At 36.7% G+C, this 20,153-nt stretch overlaps 4 protein-coding genes and 1 long non-coding RNA gene across 6 annotated transcripts in view; 2 read left to right on the top strand and 3 right to left on the bottom strand.

Annotated features, from left to right (window-relative positions):
* Positions 1–2,616: 2,616 nt before the first annotated feature.
* Positions 2,617–7,444, bottom strand: LOC111499396. 2 transcript variants are annotated; one of them, XM_023150991.1, is made up of 5 exons: positions 7,318–7,444; positions 7,078–7,195; positions 6,847–6,999; positions 5,207–5,409; positions 2,617–2,628 (listed from the first exon to the last, which is right to left on the bottom strand). In XM_023150991.1, exons 1-4 carry the CDS (start codon positions 7,323–7,325, stop codon positions 5,215–5,217), a joined length of 474 nt encoding a protein of 157 aa, XP_023006759.1. In that variant the 5' UTR covers positions 7,326–7,444; the 3' UTR covers positions 2,617–2,628; positions 5,207–5,214. The 2 variants fall into 2 exon arrangements, with proteins under 2 accessions (XP_023006759.1, XP_023006760.1); XM_023150992.1 differs by lacking the exon at positions 2,617–2,628 and having other exon boundaries at positions 4,969–5,409.
* The window catches only part of LOC111499408, a 17,640-nt gene continuing 3,242 nt past the window's right edge, over positions 5,756–20,153 (top strand). The window contains exons 1-2 of the long non-coding RNA XR_002720936.1: positions 5,756–5,839; positions 19,349–19,354. This is a non-coding gene — a long non-coding RNA (uncharacterized LOC111499408). The remainder of the gene's footprint in view (positions 5,840–19,348; positions 19,355–20,153) is intronic.
* LOC111499382 (chlorophyllase-2, chloroplastic) lies at positions 7,968–9,517 on the bottom strand. Its single transcript, XM_023150973.1, has 2 exons — positions 9,133–9,517; positions 7,968–8,694 (listed from the first exon to the last, which is right to left on the bottom strand). The coding sequence occupies exons 1-2, from the start codon at positions 9,433–9,435 to the stop codon at positions 8,017–8,019; spliced, it is 981 nt and encodes a 326-aa protein (XP_023006741.1). The 5' UTR covers positions 9,436–9,517; the 3' UTR covers positions 7,968–8,016.
* LOC111499388 (protein LIFEGUARD 4-like) lies at positions 10,599–11,932 on the top strand. Its single transcript, XM_023150981.1, has 4 exons — positions 10,599–10,922; positions 11,001–11,114; positions 11,194–11,351; positions 11,446–11,932. Exons 1-4 carry the CDS (start codon positions 10,682–10,684, stop codon positions 11,641–11,643), a joined length of 711 nt encoding a protein of 236 aa, XP_023006749.1. The 5' UTR covers positions 10,599–10,681; the 3' UTR covers positions 11,644–11,932.
* LOC111499371 (VAN3-binding protein-like) lies at positions 13,264–16,365 on the bottom strand. The gene is made up of 7 exons (XM_023150954.1): positions 15,923–16,365; positions 15,436–15,561; positions 14,472–14,892; positions 14,169–14,393; positions 14,025–14,074; positions 13,789–13,846; positions 13,264–13,678 (listed from the first exon to the last, which is right to left on the bottom strand). The coding sequence occupies exons 1-7, from the start codon at positions 16,271–16,273 to the stop codon at positions 13,455–13,457; spliced, it is 1,455 nt and encodes a 484-aa protein (XP_023006722.1). The 5' UTR covers positions 16,274–16,365; the 3' UTR covers positions 13,264–13,454.

Below are 20,153 nucleotides of genomic sequence, written 5' to 3' on the forward strand. Positions count from 1 at the left end.
CAAAATCCTTTTTTCATTATCCCAAACTGCCCTCCCAAGTTTCCAAATTTACCATTCTACCACTGCCCTTCTTCCCTCTCATTCACTCAAAAGCCCCTCTTTCAATCCTTTCTTTCACATCATACCCCCATGTTTGCCTTATTTACATTTGGCCCCCTACCCGATTCATCCACAATCATTTTCTCACTTCAACCGAAAATACTTACCTACACACCAATTTTGTAGACAGTTCGAAAATTAGAATGTCCAATGACCCGAATATTGGGATGGCTACTCGCTTGACCCACTAACTTGTTCGTGCTTTTATAATGAATACAAAAGTACACACTACTTAGGGGCTACCCACCGTCGAACCTTCTCGTAGTCTCCAAGACTCGCAGCATAAGTTCAGAAAAACACAACTTGCTCAATGATGGTAGGTTATCCCTCCATGGACACAACTTCGTCCACTCTTTAGACTTGACCCGAGACACCCTAAACAAACCCAAGGAACGGTTTTTTTTTGTTTTTTTTGTGAGGAATATTGTTTTGAGGGAAGGAAAACGTAGTTGACAAACAATTTCGAGAAGGCGACTAATGCACGTTGGAGAAGTAGTACCTATCCGAAGCGGTGGTGGCTCGATTCGACTTGATTGGGAAGAAATTTACATAAAGAAAAAATTCATTTTTATTTTAAAATTTGGCTATATGTATATATATATTAAAAATAGAAAATAAAGTTAAATTTTTAATAGAAATAAACTAATAAATAAATAAATAAATAATACTCCCCTTGCTTTTATTTCTTGAAACCTTTGACCCAAAAAAAAGAGAGAATTTTACATATGGATTGAGATATGACAGCTCTCTGTTTCTGGCCGGCGATGGCCGTAGTCCTCCACCACCACCGCCGCCATCCTCCTCGCCCAACCCTTCTTCTTCTCGCCGCGCTTCTCCTCCTCCTCGCCTCCGCCATTGCCGCCCGCCCCACCCCCATCGGTAAGTCCCTAAACTCAATTCCTCTAATTAACCCATTTCTGGGTTTTACAAAAACAGAGGAAACAGAGTTTCCAGCTGCGACACGGCGGAGACTCCGCGGGCTAGGGTCGTCGCCACCGATTTGTAGATCCAAGTGCGGCAGTTGCTCGCCGTGCACGGCGGTGCACGTCCCAATTCAGCCGGGACTGAGTTTGCCGTCGGAGTATTACCCAGAAGCTTGGCGGTGCAAATGCGGCAACTCCCTTTATTTGCCATGAAATTTTAGCGAAGCTCTGTAACAAAAACACCGTACTTTCTTCTTCTTCTTCTTCTTCCTTCCATTATTTTTGCCACTCGAAGTCACTTCAATGGAGATTTTAATATTTTTATTTATTTATTTATTTATTTATAATGTCTGGTAAGTATCATTGGAACTCCAAATCCGCCATTGATTTTTGTTTCACTGCATTGGGAAAGAAAGTTAAGATCTTTAGAAATACAATAATTTTTTTTTATTGCCCATTATTTTATATTTTTCCCTTTGATTTTATATCCATTATAATAATCTCAATTTTCCCACGAATTTCTTTACCATTTCACAAAATAATAATTAGTATTATAGCTAAATATTAAATAATATTTCCTCTGTTTTATATCAAAATATTTAAAATTTTAAAAATAAATAAAAAATTAAAGCGTAATTTATATAATTTAAACTTGAATTTAGAAATTTTATATATATAATTGGTGCATTAATAATATATTTTCATAAAAAAGTGTGAATATTTTTCTTAGTTATTGATAGGAAAATACTATAACAAAGGGTCATTGCATGTGAAGGGGGTAATATTATTAGGGTTAGCACATTCCTATAATTAGGGTGGTGAAAGAGGGAAAGGAAGTTGATGAAGGGGTTGGTGAGCGTTTGGGGGAGAGCGGGAGTGTGAGATCATATATTGGTTGGGGAGGGGAACGAAACCTTCCGTATAAGAGTGTGGAAACCTCTTTTCTAGTAGACGTGTTCAAAAATTGTGAGACTAACGGTTATATCTAATAGGCCAAAACGGATAATATTTGCTTGTTGTTGGCTTAAAGAGTCAGACAATAGGTGGTGTGTCAATGATGATGTTGGGCCCCCAAGTAGAGCGGATTGTTAAATCTGGTGTGAAAATCTCTTCTTAGTAATGTCATATTTAACCCCGAAAAAACGAAAAGAAAAAAGAAAAAAAGAAAAATGTGTGAGCAGTGAAATAGAAATTATTACATATAGTAAGATGCTAAAAGTGGAAACTGTGCATAAATAAAAAGAAAGTGCTCATTATTCCAGAAATACCCTTGTTGAAATATTTAAATTACTTGAATTTTAAAAAATTAACGATCCAATTTTACGGCCCTCGTGCATGTGCCAGTTGTGGGCGCACCCACGTGAGGCCATTCTCACTGCTGTCACCCACGTGGGGCCATGCATTTTACGAACCATTTTTTTTGCCAAAAATTAAAAAATACAAAAAAGGAAAAGGCGTAATCAAATTTATTAAATTAGAAACGATTTTTATAGAATATTTCCAAAATTAAGAGACCGAATCCATGTAAATTAATTTTACTCTCTTATTGTTGTAATTAAATTAAGGTTTAATAACATAAAAATAACATTTTAGTCCTAAACTTTCACTTTTACCCATTTTTGTGTAACAATTTAATCAACGTAAATTCAAATATATAATAATCTATCAAGAACAATTTCATCAAAATTAAACCTCAATTTTTATTACACATCGATTAAATCTTTAAACATTATAAACAATTAAATCCTTGATACTCATTCGTGACCAGAACTAAATTATATATTTTTTAAAAAAAAATTAATAATATTCTAAAAAAATTGAAGTGTTAAAAAATATTATTTTTGTTAGTTTTACGTGTAAATAATTAATATTATAATTAAAAAAATATCATTGAACATTCAAAACGGTTTTAAAAATACCCTCTACTCTAGATTTAAAAATAAAAAATAAAAAATAAAAAATACCCTTTAAACTTCGAAAAAAATATTTCAAAAATACCTATAAGCTTTCAAGTTTTTCATTCATACCTTAAACTTTTTTTTAAACTTCAAATATTATTTATATGTATTAAAAAAAAAACAAGTTTAAAAATAATCTAAGAGGTGAGCATATTTTCACAGAACAGTATGAATGTTACTTTAAAAAAAGATATAATATTCATATACTGGACGTCCACAGTGTTATAGTTGCAGGTCCACCTCAACAATTTTTTAAGTGATGGGTCCGCCATGGGCAATGATGAAAAGGTAAGAGATTGATTAGGGAAAGGGGGCAAAAAGTATGTAAGGGTCGAGGAGGGGGATAGTGGGGGAATGCTTGTTTAATAACAGTAAACAAGGTGAGTTTTGGGTTGGTTTAGAGTCTAGTAGCCTTGAGATTAAACAAACAAAGGCCGCATTGGGAAAGGGAGGAGGAAAAAGGAAGAACAAGACATTCAAAGAGAGGACCCACTTGTTCTTTTAGGGATAAAAAAGAGGGAATTTGACTGTGAAATGAACTGAATTTGAATACAAAAAGAAAAGAGACAGGTTGACAAGGAAGATGTGAAAGGCGTGGGGCCATTTGCCCCATTATCCTCACCATCTCCCCTTTGGTTTTAGTTCTCAAAGGTGAGAGAAAAAAGGGGTTCTTTTGGTGAAGTGATAGGTTGATTTGATGGAGAGGTTTGGAAGTGGGTGTTGCAGACTTTTGATGGTGCAGTCAAGACCAAAGACCATGACTCTCCATCCCTATGTCTGTGAATTCTCCACCCTTTCCTTCCCGTACCCTCTTCCCCCACATTGCCAAGGACAATTTTCAGACACTTTCATGGGGTGTTGTGATTTCTGAAAGGAAGTTCTTCAAATGTTTTAAGATTCATGCCAGAGATACTTCTCTTGCATTTAATAATAAATCTTGAGTTTCATAACTTAATAATCTTTATAACAGTCCGATTCCCGTTGGTTGGAGACAAAGAAATATTCTTTATATAAATGTGGAAATATTTCCATAATAGACGTATTTTAAAACTTCGAGGAGAAGCCCATAAAGGAAAACTCCAAAAAGAACAATATCTGCTGGCAGAGGACTTAGAACTAGCCAGACACCAAGCGGTGTACCAACGAAGACGCTGACTCCCAAAGGGAGGTGGATTGTGAGATCCCACATTGATTGAAGAAGAAAAACGAAACATTCTTTATAAGGGCGTAGAATCCTCTCCATGATAGACGCGTTTTAAAACCTTGAAGGGAAGCTTAGAATGAAAATCCCAAAGAGAACAATATATGCCTAACGGTGGACTTGGGCTAGTCAAACACTGAGCGGTGTGCCAGCAAGGATGCTGGGCCCCCAAAGGAGTGGATTGTGAGATCCCACATCGATTGGAGAGGAACAAAGCATTCCTTATAAGGGTGTGAAAATCTCTATATAATAGACGTGCTTTAAAATCTTGAGAGGAAGTCTCGAAGGGAAAGCCTAAAAAAGACAATATCGATGAACTTATGCTATTAAAAGAACTCAAAGGACATAATTGTACAACCTATTGACCAAATCATGTCCAAGCAAGTGAAGTCATTGATGTCTAATAATTATCTAATCAAACAATGCTAAAAAAGGACACCATGGCCAGCTACTACTAAAAAATGTTATGCTGCCTTTCCTTTGTTACTACTAATATGAAACAAAAGTCAAGACTACAGTAAAATCTCAAAAGCAGCTCAAGGAAGAGGCCTAGAATTGTAATTTAACCAAAAATTGCAAATCATTATAGGGAGAAAAGTAAAGTAAAGAAAAGAGAATATGAAGTATAGGGCGCCTGACCTGATGCATGAGATAAGTGACGCTAAAATTATGAGAGCATGTATTGTTGCTGTCAGTAATTCAGTGTCGAGAGCATGTGATGTCTCTGCTGTTTCTTTGAGGAGATGGGAGTGACCTCGGGAAACGAAAATCTCGGCTTCTTCTTCCATCTCTAAAATATTAGGAGTATATTTAACAAACAGAAGAATAGTCATAAAAAGAAGCCCAGATGTCATTGTTTAGCACTCAAAAGATTTCTATTTCACATTCTATTACGGGAATTGTCCTTCTCAGTGTCATCTTTCACCTGAAACCCGTGTCTGTACATTAGAATAGTTGAGTTACGGCTTGAAGATGCACTACAGAGTAATGTCTTTTACAAGCCAACATTGTGAGATGTAGGGAACACCTGGGTTCAAGTCGTTTCCATGGGTTCTTGGCCGGCGTCCACAATTTCTACCTGCTCTGCCATGGTTTCGGCCTCTTTACCTTCCATCGGGGCTACTTCGGATGTTGGTTCAGTTTGAGGTGTAGGGAACACCTGTTCCACCATCTCTGTAAGCTCTTGAATTCCATCATCTCCCATGCGAACATCACTGTCCTCTATAATCTAGAAACAAAAGGAACAGACCCCAATTAATCTACATAATTTAACCACTCATCAAAATTAAAGTTTTCATTTTCAACAAATCATCCCAAGTTCCCAACAGAGAAAAAGGACCATGGTAAAAGCACCCATAAGAATTTGTTTGGGAGCTATTTTGAAAAACAATTTTTACCTCCCAAGAATGGCCCAGTATTAGTTGACATGAGTTGTGGAATATTTGGAGGTATCTTATAAAGTCTTTTAAGTTCAAGGCTCAAGTAGAAAACTTAACACTAAAAAAACAAAGATGTTTAGTAGGATGAATCATAACTCATTAGTATTATACACGAACTCGGTACACAAATACTGTAAGATCCCACATCGATTGAGGAGGAGAACGAAACATTTTTTATAAGGGTGTAGAAACTTCTCCCTAGAAGACGCGTTTAAAAACGTTCAGAAAAGTCTAAAAAGGAAATCCCAAAGAAAAAATATCTGCTAGCAGTGGACTTTGAGTACACGAGGGTCCATCGATTTGGAAGGAAAAACAACTTCACTATACCATTTGTGAAGGAACAAGTAGAAACTTAGTCCAGAAATCCCAATGCTGTTTTAGGAATCCTTCCCAAGTCAGCCTTTACAGAACTACAGATTCACGGATGAAGATGACAATAGTTGAATTTTAACTACAATTGCTGACACCTACTCCACCAAGTTCTTAAGAATCAGACAACTGTGTTCCATAGCCAGGGAATCTAAAGCTTTTGTAATGTCTACAGAAAAGTGAAAAACTACGAAGACTACGTAATTCTCTTACAACACAAAAAAAAAAAATGCAATTCGAAGGCCTCATATTAAAACAGCTAAAATATTATGGATCTTTTCTGTCCACCAAACTTTCTTTGGCATTCACAGTTCCTTGACCTCCTAACACAAAGACTATTCAAAAAAATTTAAGGCACCACTCAAAAGCCTCCCCTTCATCCAACTTCCCCTTCCCTCCAGGCCTATATAGCCCTCGAACAGTCTCCCCTTAATTGAGACTCAACTCTTTTCTCTAGTCACTTTTTATTACACCTTCAAAGCTAGCAACTTCTTTATTCAACACTTGAGAATTCTATTGACATGACTAAGTTAAAGGCATGACTTTGATACTATATTAAGAATCAGAAACCTCTATAATGGTATGATATAGTCCACTTTGAACATAAGTTCTCGTGTCTTTGCTTTTGGTTTCCCCAAAAGGCCTCATACCAATGGAGATATATTCCATATCAACCCCTTGATTAATTGATGTGAGACTCCCTCCCAACAATCCTCCACAGTCACCTCATTCACATATGGGCGAGTGTGGAAGATGAATTTAGAACAGAGACTCCATACAGAAACATAAAATTTTATCTAAAAATTGATCACAAAAATTATAAGGAAAAATTACAGCCATGAAAGGAAGGAAATTACCGGGAATATCTCAACCGGGGTAATCGGTCGCAAATTGAGGATATTGAGAAGTTCAGCTTTCGCGAGATCATACTTTTTAGACTTGTCAACAAACTCAATGATAGCTTCTCTCGTTTGATTGCAAGCATGAGTTTGATTCAAATAATCATAAACCTACAAATAAAAAAATAAAAAAAGGATCCGATCAAAACCTGCAACAACAACTCGTAGGCCAGCACAAAAAGAAGAAACCTTGTACTCAGACGGTGCTACTTTCGCAAGAACCCTAGTGGGATCCTTCGCTGCCCCCTTCGATCTCAAAAAGTCGAGCACCTCGAAATTTGTAAGAGCGCCTGCATTGGCCTCTAGTCTGCAAACAATTCTTCCAACTAAATTGTTAGCAACTGTAAACTGACATCTCAGTTAAATAGAAATCGCAGAATCAAATAGTTCGAAAAACAATTGCAGGAAGAATGAGGAATAATTACTTACATTTTCATGGAGAAGAAGCTTAAAGATTTGGCCGGAATCAAAAACCTCTCGACGACGGCGACAAAAACCCTTCGTCGATCCCAATTGGTCAATTACAGAACTCACATGATTGCTTACGTGGGCTTCGGAAATAACTATTGGGCTTTTACATGAAATTCCGGCCCCCCATTCCGGCCCATTTGGAGGTTTAAGTTCCTGTGCTCTCATCATAAACAGGGTCGAGCGTTTTGTGGGATCTTTCAATCCACACTTTTTTAGGGACCAGCGTCCTCGTCTACTCTCGTCTCCCTCCTTGATCGATGTGAGATCTCACAATCCACTCTTTTTAGAACCCAGCGTCCTCGTTGACACTCGTTTCTCTCTAATCAATGTGGGATCTCACAATCCACTTCCTCTTTGGGGCACAACGTTTTTGTTAGCACACTGCCCGGTGTCTACCCACTTCAGGGCTCAGCGTTCTTGCTGGCACACCGTTCGGTGTTGGTTCTAATACTATTTGTAACCACCTAAATCCACCACTAACGGATATTGTCTCTCTGTACTTTCTCTTTCCTCCTCTCCCATAAAATTAAAATTCAAAATTTGATAAACCAAAAACATAATTAAAAAAAGATATATATGTATATATATATTGGCTATTAAACACTATATTTAATTATTCTACATATATTTATTATCAAACAGGGCGTGAGGTAATGTTCAGAGAAGAGATTCAACGGTCTGAAGATGAACAGGCAAGCAGAGATCCCCATCTTCAATGGCTCTCAAATCTCCGTCTTCCCCATTCAAATAAGCCTTCAAAAACGCAACCACCGCCCCACCAACAAACCTCCTCATGGGTTCTCTAGAATCCCCATTTTTACACAAGCAGTAGCTCGCCTTCCCTCTAAGCCCTCCAGTTTCATCGTCCAGCAAATCCAAATGTCCATAATCCTTCGCCACAAAATAGTGCGCCGGATTCCGACATTCCTTGAAGAACTCTTCATGGTTGATGCCCTTCGGAGCGCATGGGGGAAACAGGGGATTCCTCTTCAATTCTCCCAGACCCGACCCGATTACCAGAACCGGCAGCCCTAAATCGAAGGATTGTGGGATGTATTTGAGGACTGGGGGGTGCGTTTGCTTTCCGGAGCCCGTTCCGTCCACTGGATCGAGCCCGATTAAGGCTGATAATTTTGGAGATTTCTGTTCGGCTAAAGCTAGGGCTAAGGCGAAGGAGGTTTTGCCGCCGCGGCTGTGGCCGGAGAGAGCTATTTTGTTTAGATTTGGGTTCACGTGCGGGGGGAGGTGCTGCCGGAGACCCTCCGGCAGCCAGTTTATTACGGCGGCTGTTGCTTTGATTTCTTCGCTTGTATCTGGTCCAGCCACTGAGTATAGCTGTGAACAGAGCAAGTTTAAGATGAATTTCAATTTCATAATAAAAAAATGTAAATTATTCAATTTTTTTATTAAAAAATTATATTTTTCAAATTAATTAATTTTGTTTTGGTTTTGGATTAAGATATTTTCTTACAAAATATCTTGACCAATTATTAGACTATACCCACTTTGAAATAATATTTTTAATTAGAGTAATGGCCAATATTTTCTTCTTTTTTTAATTTTTTTTTACGTAATTTAATTAATTATTATTATTATTATTTAAGTTTAGAAAATATTACTATGTAATTTTATATTTTAAAATATTTTAAATATATAACTAACTTAACAATAGACTCTTGAGAATAATTTATAGTTATTAGAAAAGTAAAATATAAAATTTAATTTAAAAAAATAATTTAAAAAGAAAAATGGAAAAATGGGGAGAGTGAGAACCTGAGGGGCGATGACGATGAAGCCATGAGAGGCGATCTGATGGATAAGCTGAGAGTAGAAAGTGTTGTAAAGGAGATAGCCATGGATTAGCAGCAGCACCGGGAACTCTCCGGCGATGGAAGGCCGGCCGATTAGTAGTGGCTTCGGCGGAGGAGCCGGAAGATGTCGGCCGGATGAACAACATCCAGCCGATTCGACCTTTTCAAGTACGGCGTTGAACTTTCCGATCTCGAATACAATTGACGAAGTTGCAGAGAAGGCGGTGGCCGACGGCGGAGGAAAAGAAGCAGTAGCCATAGCCATGGCGACGGCAAGTGAGATTTGGAGCTTCGGTTTCAATTTTAAAGCCCTTTCTGTGTTCGTTTGTGTTAGTGACTGTTTGACGCGTAAGGCGATAAGCTCTTTTTATGTGGGTGTTTTCAATGCCAATTTAGATTTCCATAAATGCCCTTGTCCTCTTTTCTCTTCATGAAGAAGAAAAGGGTTAAAATTGACCAAACAAATCTGAATTTATTATTTATTTTAAAATATATTGCTTACCAACCATTACATGTATTTATTTTATTTTTATTTAATATCATAATTTTTTTAATATATATAATTTATTCTAATTCTAACTCATTTTTAAAAACTATATATTGAAATTGAGTTAATGTGATGTCACAAGTTGGTTGGAGAGAAGAACAAACCACCACCATTTAGAAGGGTGTACAAACCTTCCCCTCATACGAGTTTTAAAGTCTTGAGGAAAGCCCAAAGAGAACAATATCTGCTAGCGGTGGATCTGGGCCGTTACGAATAATATCAGAGCTAGACATTGGACGATGTGTCAGCCTTCTTGTTGTTTCCAGAAGGGGATAGACACGAGGCGGTGTGCCAATAAGAACGCTGGCCCTAAAGAGTGCCAGCGAGGATGCTGGGTCTCGAAGGGGGTGGATTATGATGTCTTGTGGAAACCTTCCCCTGCGTTTTAAAGCCTTGAGGGGCCAAAATAAGACAATATCTACTCGCAGTGGATTTTGGGCATTACAAATGGTATAAGAGCCAGACACCAGATGATATACCAACCTTCTCACTCTTTCCCGAAAAGGGTAGACACGAGACGGGGTGTCAGTAAGGACGTTGAGCCCCAAAGGGGGTGGATTTGGGAGCGATCCCACATCGATTATAGGGAAGAAGGAGTGACCCTAAGGGGGTGAATTATGATGTCCCACGTGGATTAGGTAGTTTTGGTTCATTCTTTAAATCTAATTTTTTTTAAAAAATAAAGTATTTATTAAATTTTATATTAAATATAATTTTTGTGGGTCAACACAAATTAATCATGAAAATAGGATAATTTTGAGGAAGGCCACAAGTGTAGGTTACTAAAAAAAAAAGGGAATGGCAGTTAATCCAAATATAAATAGAGCAATTAATAAGGCAAAAATGGGTTGAAATTCCCAAACATAATTGTGTGAATCAGATTCAGTTCTCTGCAGAGAACTGATTGATTCATTCATTCATTCAGTCATTTTGATTCCCATCAGAACAAAAAACAAAGATCGAAATGGGCCAATTCAGCACCAAAGGCGACCTAGAAAATGACCAATTTTATCCCATCATGATGGAGAGCCCTCAGCTCCGGTGGGGCTTCATCCGCAAGGTTTACACCATCATCTCCATGCAACTGCTTCTCACCACCGCCGTCGCCGCTGCCGTCGTCTTCATCCGTCCCATTCCCATCTTCTTCGTCAAAACCACCCCCGGCCTCATCGCCTACATCGGCATCCTCGTCTTCACCTTTATAGGTCAGAATTCCCCACCTGACACCGATTTAGTTTTCGAAAATGGTTCGCTTTAATTGTTCTTTTGTTTTGTCGGATCAGTTCTTTGTCCGTTGTACGCTTATCACAGGCATCATCCTTGGAATTTCATTTTGCTCACTCTCTTTACCATTGGGATCGCGTTTTCCGTTGGGATTTCTTGCGCCTTCACTAAAGGTGCATTTGAATATTATATCTTAATATTTTATTTTATTTCTCATTCTTAACAAATTGGGATTAAATTTGTGTGACTCAGGGAAGATAATACTAGAGGCGGCGGCGATAACATGCGTAGTAGTAGTGGGCCTGACTCTGTACACATTTTGGGCCGTAAAACGAGGCCACGATTTCAGCTTTCTCGGCCCATTTCTCTTTGCTTCTCTCCTCGTAATGTTCACATTCAGCCTCATAATGGTAATCGATCTTACTGGGCTGCTTTGTCTCTGCCCATTATGATTATTGGGTTTGGGCCTGGGCTGACTTCTCTGTTTCGTTGTTCTGTAAACAGATGTTTTTCCCGATGGGGAAGCTGTCGGTGAAGATCTACGGCGGAATTTCGGCGCTGATATTCTGCGGATACATAGTTTACGACACCGACAACCTCATAAAACGGTTCAGCTACGACGATTACATATGGGCGGCGGTGTCTCTGTATTTGGACATTATTAACCTCTTTATTAGTCTTCTTAGAGTTCTCGATGGCTAAGAACAGAGCAGAACAGAGCAGAACAGAGCAGAACAGAACAAGATCGTGTTTTGTTCTTTTTTTTTTGTTTTGTTTTGTTTGGTTGAAGATATTTAGAAATACCCTCCAGATTTGAAAATATGGGTTGTTTTTGTTGTAATCATAGCTGGTGAGTGTGAGTGTGGGATGGGGTTTAGAACATGTTTTTTTGTTTCGATGATGGGTTTGTAAAGTTGTTTTTTCTCTTTGAGTTCTTTGTTAATTATTGGTTGTTTGGTTGGTTTTAATGTAATCATGGAGGTTTATTATCTATCTATCTATCTAATTCTTCTTTTTTATAATAATCTCGTTTTGGCATGCAACGAGCAAGGGTTTCGACATGCAATGAGCATGTGGCCATGACAAGCGTGACTGTGACAATCAATTAGTATGCACAATGCTTTGATCCACAAATCTTTTTCCCAACTCTTAAGGAAGCTTAAGAGAGATTATCACTCGTAGGCTGATTGACACGATCATGTTTGTCTAAGGCATGTTGTTGGGCAACATGCCCGTTGCATGCCAAAACCCTTGCTCGTTGCATGTCAAAGCTCATGCCTTGTACCATTTTATTGCTTTTATGATAGATAGTATCACTTTATTGCTTTCTTTTACTATTTTCATGATGTATAGTTTCCTTATTATATTTACTAAGTGTATGACGTTTCGATATGTCTACTTGTAGACTTGAAATAGCCTTAGAATAGGGAGATGCAATTAGTTATCAATTCTTCCTACTCGAATTATATATACTATTGAAGCCGTGAAGTTTCTTTATTTACTTATAGCTTTTAATTCTAAAATCTCTTTGGTTTGGGTATAAGTCGTTAGATCGAAGGCAACACGATTTTGAGTTGGCTAACTCACTTGGTGGTGAGAGAGAGTGCCACACAATTGCTTATAAACGTCTCGGAAGAGTGCAATTTTGTATACATGAATTTTAAAAAATGATATACTAAATAGACAAACTTTAAAGTTAAATGACATAGTAGACATAGATCTGAATGTCAGAGAATATATTAAACACGTCCACCAAGCTCACTGCTAGCAGGGTCATAATAATTTTAAGCCACCAGAAATAAATGGGAAAAATGTTAGGGTTGACCTAAGGTTGTAGGGATAAAGAGTTTTAAATTTGTCCGATATTAAATGAAGGAATGGGAAAGGAGGAAAAATATTTGAGACAAATTTAGAACACAAGATTATTTTGTCCAAGCTTGGGTTGGGCCAGATCCCTATTTCCCAACCTGTCCGGTGAGCTTAAGCTTAGTATTAAAGCTAGACACGGGACAGTATGTCGGCGAAGATGCTAACTCCAAGGAGATAAATTGTGAGATCCCACATCGATTGAGGAGGAAAACGAAACATTACCTAACTAATGACAATACATAACAGGCCAGCGATCGTGTACATCTCAAATCCCACCTCACATCGAATTCTAAAGATCGAGAAGTCGTTAAGCAAATTCAATTATCCTTAAAATGATTAGCCAACAAACATGAAGACAATGATTACCCCAACATAAGCAAGAACATTAAACAATGATCTTCATTGTTATTACTAAGTAGTGGGGTTTATACTATATTCAAAAAGAGCTAAGACTTGAGTGAACATGGACTCACTTTCATTCAAATTGGCCTTTACTTTACTATCCAAATTCAACCCAAAAGGGCCCTCTGTTTATATTGATATCATTAAAGAGACACACCCATTTGGCTAACCTTTTCCTTTTTTTACCTTTAATCTAACTTCTTTTTACAAAAGGAACACAAAAAAAGAGGACACTCCCCCCCTCAAGCCACACCCTTCCCTACTCCTCCTCTCTTCTCGGTAGCAATGGCGAGAAGTCGAGACACGCCTTGAGTCCAAAAGTCGTATTCCCGTACGCTCTTGCATTCGAATTCGACGACGCCGCGGAGCACGGTCTTCAGGCCGAAGTAGCGACGGTGCTCTCCTCCCTCGAGGAGGTGTCGTCCGGGCCAAGCGGGGACGTCTTTGATCACCTCTAAAACGATATCTGAAAGAGTTGAAAACATTGTATGAACTTTCATCAATCCCCAAATGGAAGGAGACCCACATCCATTTCTGTTCAAATTATCAGAGAAAGACAAAAGAATTCTCTCTTACTCTTTTTCTTTTTTGTGAAGGTCCCAGCAACGTGCTTGCTCTTCATCTTCAACATAACCTGCACATAAAGAACTTCAATAAAGCTTAAAGAACATGATGAAAGGCTGCCCATGGTGGGGGCAGTAAAGTTTGATCCGTTGCTTCTTCGACAATATCGTTCACATCCCGAAACAAAAAGCTGAATGATTAACAGATCGAATTCGGATTCGAAAACTAAAATGAATCGAGCTTTTTACCTGATTCATTCTGTTTATGTATACAGAAACTATCTTCCAATGAAGATCACCTGCAAATGAACAATATAATGAGTAGCAATCCAATCAGCCATCTGATGAATTGAAATGTGTACTCACACTCAGCTGACTCGAGATCGTTTTTACCTTTACGAGTGCGTTTTAGTAGCTCGCAGCCTCGAGCGAGAAACTCTCGGCTGGATATACCTAAGAAATTATCTTCAGGGACAAGTTCACCACTGAAACTACTATTGGAATTGCCATTGCTACAATTCTCAGCAACTCTCATTCCTTTATCCACTGGAATCACAGCTGATACATTCCACATTTCCTTTAGCACCCTCGCCTTAAGCGTCGCCGCCCCACGTAACGCTGCCGGGACAAGCATTTCCATGTCAAGAAACTTACCAAACCAATTAATGTTTAACTAAGCAAATCTATTTCATATACCAGTAGCTGCAGCAGCTGTTAACGTCATGATATCACCGGCGGATTTGACGTTAACAGCATTGCTGAGAACCGATGCAAGGTGATCACGTTCGGCGCCCATCGCTTCAGCTGCCTCGACACATTGAGCAGCAACAAGCGTTGCAGCAGAGGCAACAGCCAGATCAGTCTTGGTTTTATGCTCATCTTTGTTAGATCCAGAAGAAGCTGCAGTGGCTGCAGCTATAGCAGCTATGGCTGCAGCCACACCAGCAACAGAAATAGCAGCATGAAGCTGAGCATTCTGAGCTCTTGTTTCTTCTTTCTTCTTCTCTTTCCTGTCTTTAAGCCATCTCCCAACAGTCTTACCGCCTCCAACAGTGGTGGATCCACCAGTGGCAGTGACTCTGTACTGATTGTTGAGAGGCATGTTCGAGCGGCCACACTGCACAGAGAAATTACAGGTGGAACATCCATAAAAAACTTAGATATGAGTCAATTCATGGTGAATAACGAAGAATTGACAGCCGCCCAACATGCCATGGCGGTGGTGCTGGTGCTAGCTCTGTAATACCGCACCCACCAGAATGACCTTGGGGTCCATGTTTCATTAAATGCCTCAAAATGGAGAACAACCCATCAAAGGATGAGCCTAATTAAACATCACCCACTTGCCGGAGAGGGAATTAATCCGGCAATTGGGCGATGGGAACAAGTTTCCAGAAAACCCAGAATTAAAAAAACAAAACCCAGTAAGGAAAACAGCCAAAAAGTGTGCGAGGTGTTTAATTCAAGAACATCGATTACTGTGAAAGCTGATAAAACATATATTTGGTCTATGAGAAACGATCGGTGTGCAACCAGAAGAACAGTCCTGTAATATTTATTAACAAACAAAAAGGACGAGACAATGGGCCGGCACGAACTGTGAGTGTCAGAATTCGAAGACCCATCTACGAAAAGAACCATCGATGACTGGAAAACTGACCTTAAAGTCGTCGATCTCCGACGGGGACACGGGAGGACTGTCTGTTAATGAGCCGCAACTTTGAGCTCCATTGAGAGGGCCGCTGCTGTGAGAGAGTCTGCCGGATGTCCGCGGCGAAACCTCTTGCTGCCATTGGAGTACAGAAAATGAAGAAATCAGTGACGGGCTTTCGAAATCGGAATGAATCGAACTCACAAGAAATTTCGAAAACCCCATTGAAGGATTGGATTGAATGAACAAGAAATGGGTTTAAAAGAGAACAAACAACAAGAATTCAGCGAAAAAGCAAGTGGGATATACGCAGTGTGAGACAAAAAGAGGGCAAAATAAGAGAAATCGGAAGCATGTTTGTATTAGAGAAGAACAAAAAGGGTATAAGCAAAGTTACAATCAATTTCAGTCGCTCCAAAATATAAAACAAAAAGAGAGCAAATCCGATTATTTGTCCACACATGCTCTGCAAAAAACTCTGCTCCACCAAACTTACCGACTGTGACATAATCCGCTCCATCACCATCTGGGAAGTTTCAGAAGAAGCAAACGAAAATGGGTTTCCAGAAAAAGTGGTACCCTCTTCAAGCTCGCTCGTCAAATCCTCCAAAATGACGCTACCGCCGCCGCCAGCGACGGCGGCGACGATGCCATTTCCGGCGTTGGGGTGCTTAGAGAGAGTGAAACGAGGAGGGGCTAGAGCTTTGGAGACTTCTAAAGCCGACACGCTCCAGGACCGCGAGAGAAACTCCATCGGCTCGAGTGGAGTGTCCGGCGGCCGATAGACGGCGGAGGAAAGAACCGGCGGCGGCTCATGTCGCCAAGGGCCGGTGGCTGTTTTGTCCATAGTGGGCGGAAGCAGAAGCAGTTGTGAGCGAATGAATCGGAGTGTTTGTTGAAGGGGCAGAGACTCAGTGAAGGAGAACGAGTGGAAGCTGAAACTGGAAGTTTTATCGAAGATCAGTAAAAATCAATTTAATAAAATAAATAAATAAATTCACTGTTTCTCTTTTCCTTTTTAAAAATTTATTTATAACTCAAACTAATAATTTTATTAATTATAATTCTATATTTCTTAATTTAATCATTAATTTTTTTTAAATGGATAACTTATAATTTTCTTACGTATATAAAACAAATAGTTTTTAAAAATATGAATTACCTAAAATAATATTCTTTTTTATGATTATTGTTATACTTTTTTAATTTGATCATGTTAAAAAAAATTAAGTTAAATTGTTATAATTTTATAATTCCAAAATTATTTTAAGAATACGAGAGAAACAAATAATTTTTAAAAAATTAAACTTAACATATTTTAAATATTTTATCTCCCTCTGTTTCTTTTTACCGTTGAGGCTAATTTGGGTATTTCGTCTCTTTTCCACTTCAAAACGACCTAGTTTAACTGAATTACAAGACTAAAAATGTAATTTCATACTTCAGATCTAAAAATATTAATATTTTTTTATTTATGAGGTTGAATTTAAACATAATTCAGATTAAATTTTATATTTTAATATATAATAATTCAAATGAATGGGCATTTAATAATTGAAATTTGTATCCTTCATAAAAACAACAAAAATAAAATCTTTATATATCTCTTAGAAATCTTATAAATAATATATATTTATAGAATTTTGCACTCATTCTCGAGTGTTTATAGATCTTACAACTTTGTATATTTCTCGGAATTTTTTAAAACTCCTGTATTCGTCATGTTTAGAACGATTCTTACATTAATTCATTAAGACCATAAAAAAATTTATAATATTGTTTCAGTTGAGTCGGAGATTACAAGACTTTTACTCGCATCTCTTATAATCCATTGTTCGATTTTGCATGCTCGTTCATCGTTCCAAAAAGTCACTTAGAGAGATAGACTAAGTGAAATAAAATTCTTACCACGAATAATCATTTACCTTTTTTTTTTTGTTCCAAAGTATAATGATTGACCATTTCATACTTTAAAAATAACACGATATCCTGTTGTGTAAAAACTTCATAAAATCCTTCTTCATCATTTCTATTTTAACATCATCATACACATCCCTCACCCAACAATGAAACAAAATAAAGTAGACATTTTTTTTATATATATATATCATCTTTCTCTCGTCATTTCAAAAGTTTAAATGAAAAATGGACATAAACGACAGTAAATAGTTAAAAGTTGAACGATACTCGGATCTCATATCTATTGGAGAGAAGAACAAAACATTTCTTGTACAAGTGTAGAAACCTCTCTGTAGTCGACATGTTTTAAAATCTTGAGAAGAAGCTCGAAAGGGGCAAACCTAAAGAAGGCAATATATGTTAGCGATAAGCTTGAGCTATTACAAATGATATCAGACCCAGGCATTGAAAGGTGTGTTAGCAATGACGTTGGGCCCCAAGAGGTTGGATTATGAGATCTCATGTCTCAAAGCATTTAATAACCTCCCCGAAAAAGAAAGCATAAAGAACACAATATCTACTAATATGGGTTTAGGCTGTTACCGACTATGTTTTTTTTTTCATAAATGCTCAGTTATGACGGGTCGAATAGAAAAATAAATGATAAATCATAATAAAGCAAAGAGAATTAAATTAATGGGAAGGTAGTTAGGGTAAAATGAGAGAATATTAATAATGAAGAGAGCTCCCAATCATTCTCATATATCAATGCTCATATGACTTATGGGAGTCATGGTGATGATAATATATGTTCACTTTCTTTCTCTCATCTTATTATTATTATCAAACCAAACATTTTTTTGGTATAAAAATTTTTCCGATGCGTTTTAAAATCTTGAGGAGAAGCTCGAAAAAGCCCAAAAAAAAAAAAAAATATCTGCTACTAGTGGACTTGAGCTTGAGCGTTGTTATATTTTTAGGTATCAAGTGTTCTTGAACATGGATTAAATATTTTTTACATTCAACTCAATTGCTCAAGTTGTAATTTTTTTTTGTTGTCTCAAATAAATCTTATTAAGCAATGAGCTCAACTCGATGCTACCGTAATTTTTTTGGATTGGGTTAAATTTATAAAAAAAAAATTGTTTTTATAAAAGTAAAAATATTAGTTTATAAAATATTTATTTAATTATATTTTTAAATAAATATAATTTAGGAAATGGTTAAAAATTATTAGAGTAGCGGGAGAATAAATAATTATAAAAATAAATAAATTTGATGTAATAAGTAAAAATGCACACTCTTAAATTAATAATAAATTCAGATCAAATATTAGCTTAGATTTGTTGAGTTATTAGAACTGATGAATGGATAAAACATCCATTATCACTACAAATATATCTGTCAATTTGTTGAATTTAAAAGAAATGAAAAGGACTGGACACGTGGCATTTTCAACTTTTGTCAAATTAATAAATATATAGAACATGACATTAAATTTTTGTATTTAATAAATATTACAATTTTTTTTTTGGGTAAATGTTAGAATAAGTAAATAATATAAAATTATTTTTAGCGCGATTTGGAGTAAAAAGGGTACAATCAGGTGCGACCAATCTTAGCAGCCAGTGAGTAAGAGCGGTGACAATTCAACGCTTTTGGAGCCTATTGTTGTACGGTCAACTAGTGATGACCGACGATTCCGGTCATCTCAATTTCCAACTTTAAATTAAGAAGAAATCATCAAATTTAAATCTCATCTAAAATATCCAACATTATTTCATCTAATAATTTTAAAATTGGCACCCATTGTTCCCCAAATAAATACATTTCCTATTGATTCAAAATAAATAAATAAATAAATAAATAAATAAATTTCTTATAACACTCAATTAAGACATTAAATCAAATTTTAGATATATTTATATTAGATAGGAGTGTTCATATGATTCAATAATCTGACTAACCCAAACTAAATCATAAAGATTGGTTCGGTCAAATTTTTAAAAAATAAAATGAAAAGTTTTAGGTAAGTTCGTGAGTTAACATTTTTCAACCTAACAATAAAGTTACAACCCAACTCTATCCTATTTAAAAATTATTGTGAATATTAAGAATATTTGATATCTTAACTGATGCTAATAATGTGTTGTGATTTATAAAGTTCAATATTTTGAATTAGATAAGATTTTAATTATTAATGTAATATGTACGGTGGATAAATAAGATTTTTTAAATAATTTTAAAAACAACTCAACACACAAAATAGAGTGTTGGATTAAGTTGTCAATTCTATCAAATTAATAAATTAATTTTTAATTTTTTTTTTTTTTTTTTTTTAAAATATCTATCAAAATTTTGATTTTAGGTTTAATAAATTGAGGATGATAATTAATACAGGGTGGGAGTGGGGTCCACTAAACTTGTGGGACCCGGAATAGATGGCGTGGACATGGAGGGGCATTTGATTGGATGAGAATTAATATTGTCAACCAATATAATGTTGCCTAGTCACAATCCTTCACGTGAGTGTGCCATTTTTATTGTGGACCCCATCATCTCCCTTCCAAGAAAATACCATTATTATTATTTTTTTTTTAATTCATACATTCAAATTTATTTTCTTTTTTCTCCCAAAATTCCAAACTTTGGTCTTCACATTTTCAATTACGTTACATCCCACGTGGCATTCGTCATTCAACCTTATATTATATTTTTAATCATTTATTGAGATACTCGTGGAATAATTTAAAATTTAACATTTTTTTTTGTAACTATATTCGATTTAGACTGAATCTAACAAAAAAAAAAAAAAAAAAAAAAAAAAA

The sequence above is a fragment of the Cucurbita maxima genome, unplaced genomic scaffold (genome assembly GCF_002738345.1).
Source record: "Cucurbita maxima cultivar Rimu unplaced genomic scaffold, Cmax_1.0 Cma_Scf00026, whole genome shotgun sequence".
NCBI classification, from domain to species: domain Eukaryota; kingdom Viridiplantae; phylum Streptophyta; class Magnoliopsida; order Cucurbitales; family Cucurbitaceae; genus Cucurbita; species Cucurbita maxima.

Coding starts and splice junctions, on each gene's coding strand:
- LOC111499396 (XM_023150991.1), bottom strand. Junction 7,000..7,077: donor TAGCACCGTCTGAGTACAAG/GTTTCTTCTTTT, acceptor TTTTATTTGTAG/GTTTATGATTATTTGAATCA. Junction 5,410..6,846: donor CCCCGGTTGAGATATTCCCG/GTAATTTCCTTC, acceptor TTTTGTTTCTAG/ATTATAGAGGACAGTGATGT.
- LOC111499382 (XM_023150973.1), bottom strand. CDS start 9,435: ATGGCTATGGCTACTGCTTCTTTTCCTCCGCCGTCGGCCACCGCCTTC. Junction 8,695..9,132: donor TCATCGTCATCGCCCCTCAG/GTTCTCACTCTC, acceptor CTCTGTTCACAG/CTATACTCAGTGGCTGGACC.
- LOC111499388 (XM_023150981.1), top strand. CDS start 10,682: ATGGGCCAATTCAGCACCAAAGGCGACCTAGAAAATGACCAATTTTAT. Junction 10,923..11,000: donor CCTCGTCTTCACCTTTATAG/GTCAGAATTCCC, acceptor TTGTCGGATCAG/TTCTTTGTCCGTTGTACGCT. Junction 11,352..11,445: donor TCACATTCAGCCTCATAATG/GTAATCGATCTT, acceptor TTCTGTAAACAG/ATGTTTTTCCCGATGGGGAA.
- LOC111499371 (XM_023150954.1), bottom strand. CDS start 16,273: ATGGACAAAACAGCCACCGGCCCTTGGCGACATGAGCCGCCGCCGGTT. Junction 14,075..14,168: donor ACTAAAACGCACTCGTAAAG/GTAAAAACGATC, acceptor GTTCATTTGCAG/GTGATCTTCATTGGAAGATA. Junction 13,679..13,788: donor CTTCACAAAAAAGAAAAAGA/GTAAGAGAGAAT, acceptor CAACTCTTTCAG/ATATCGTTTTAGAGGTGATC.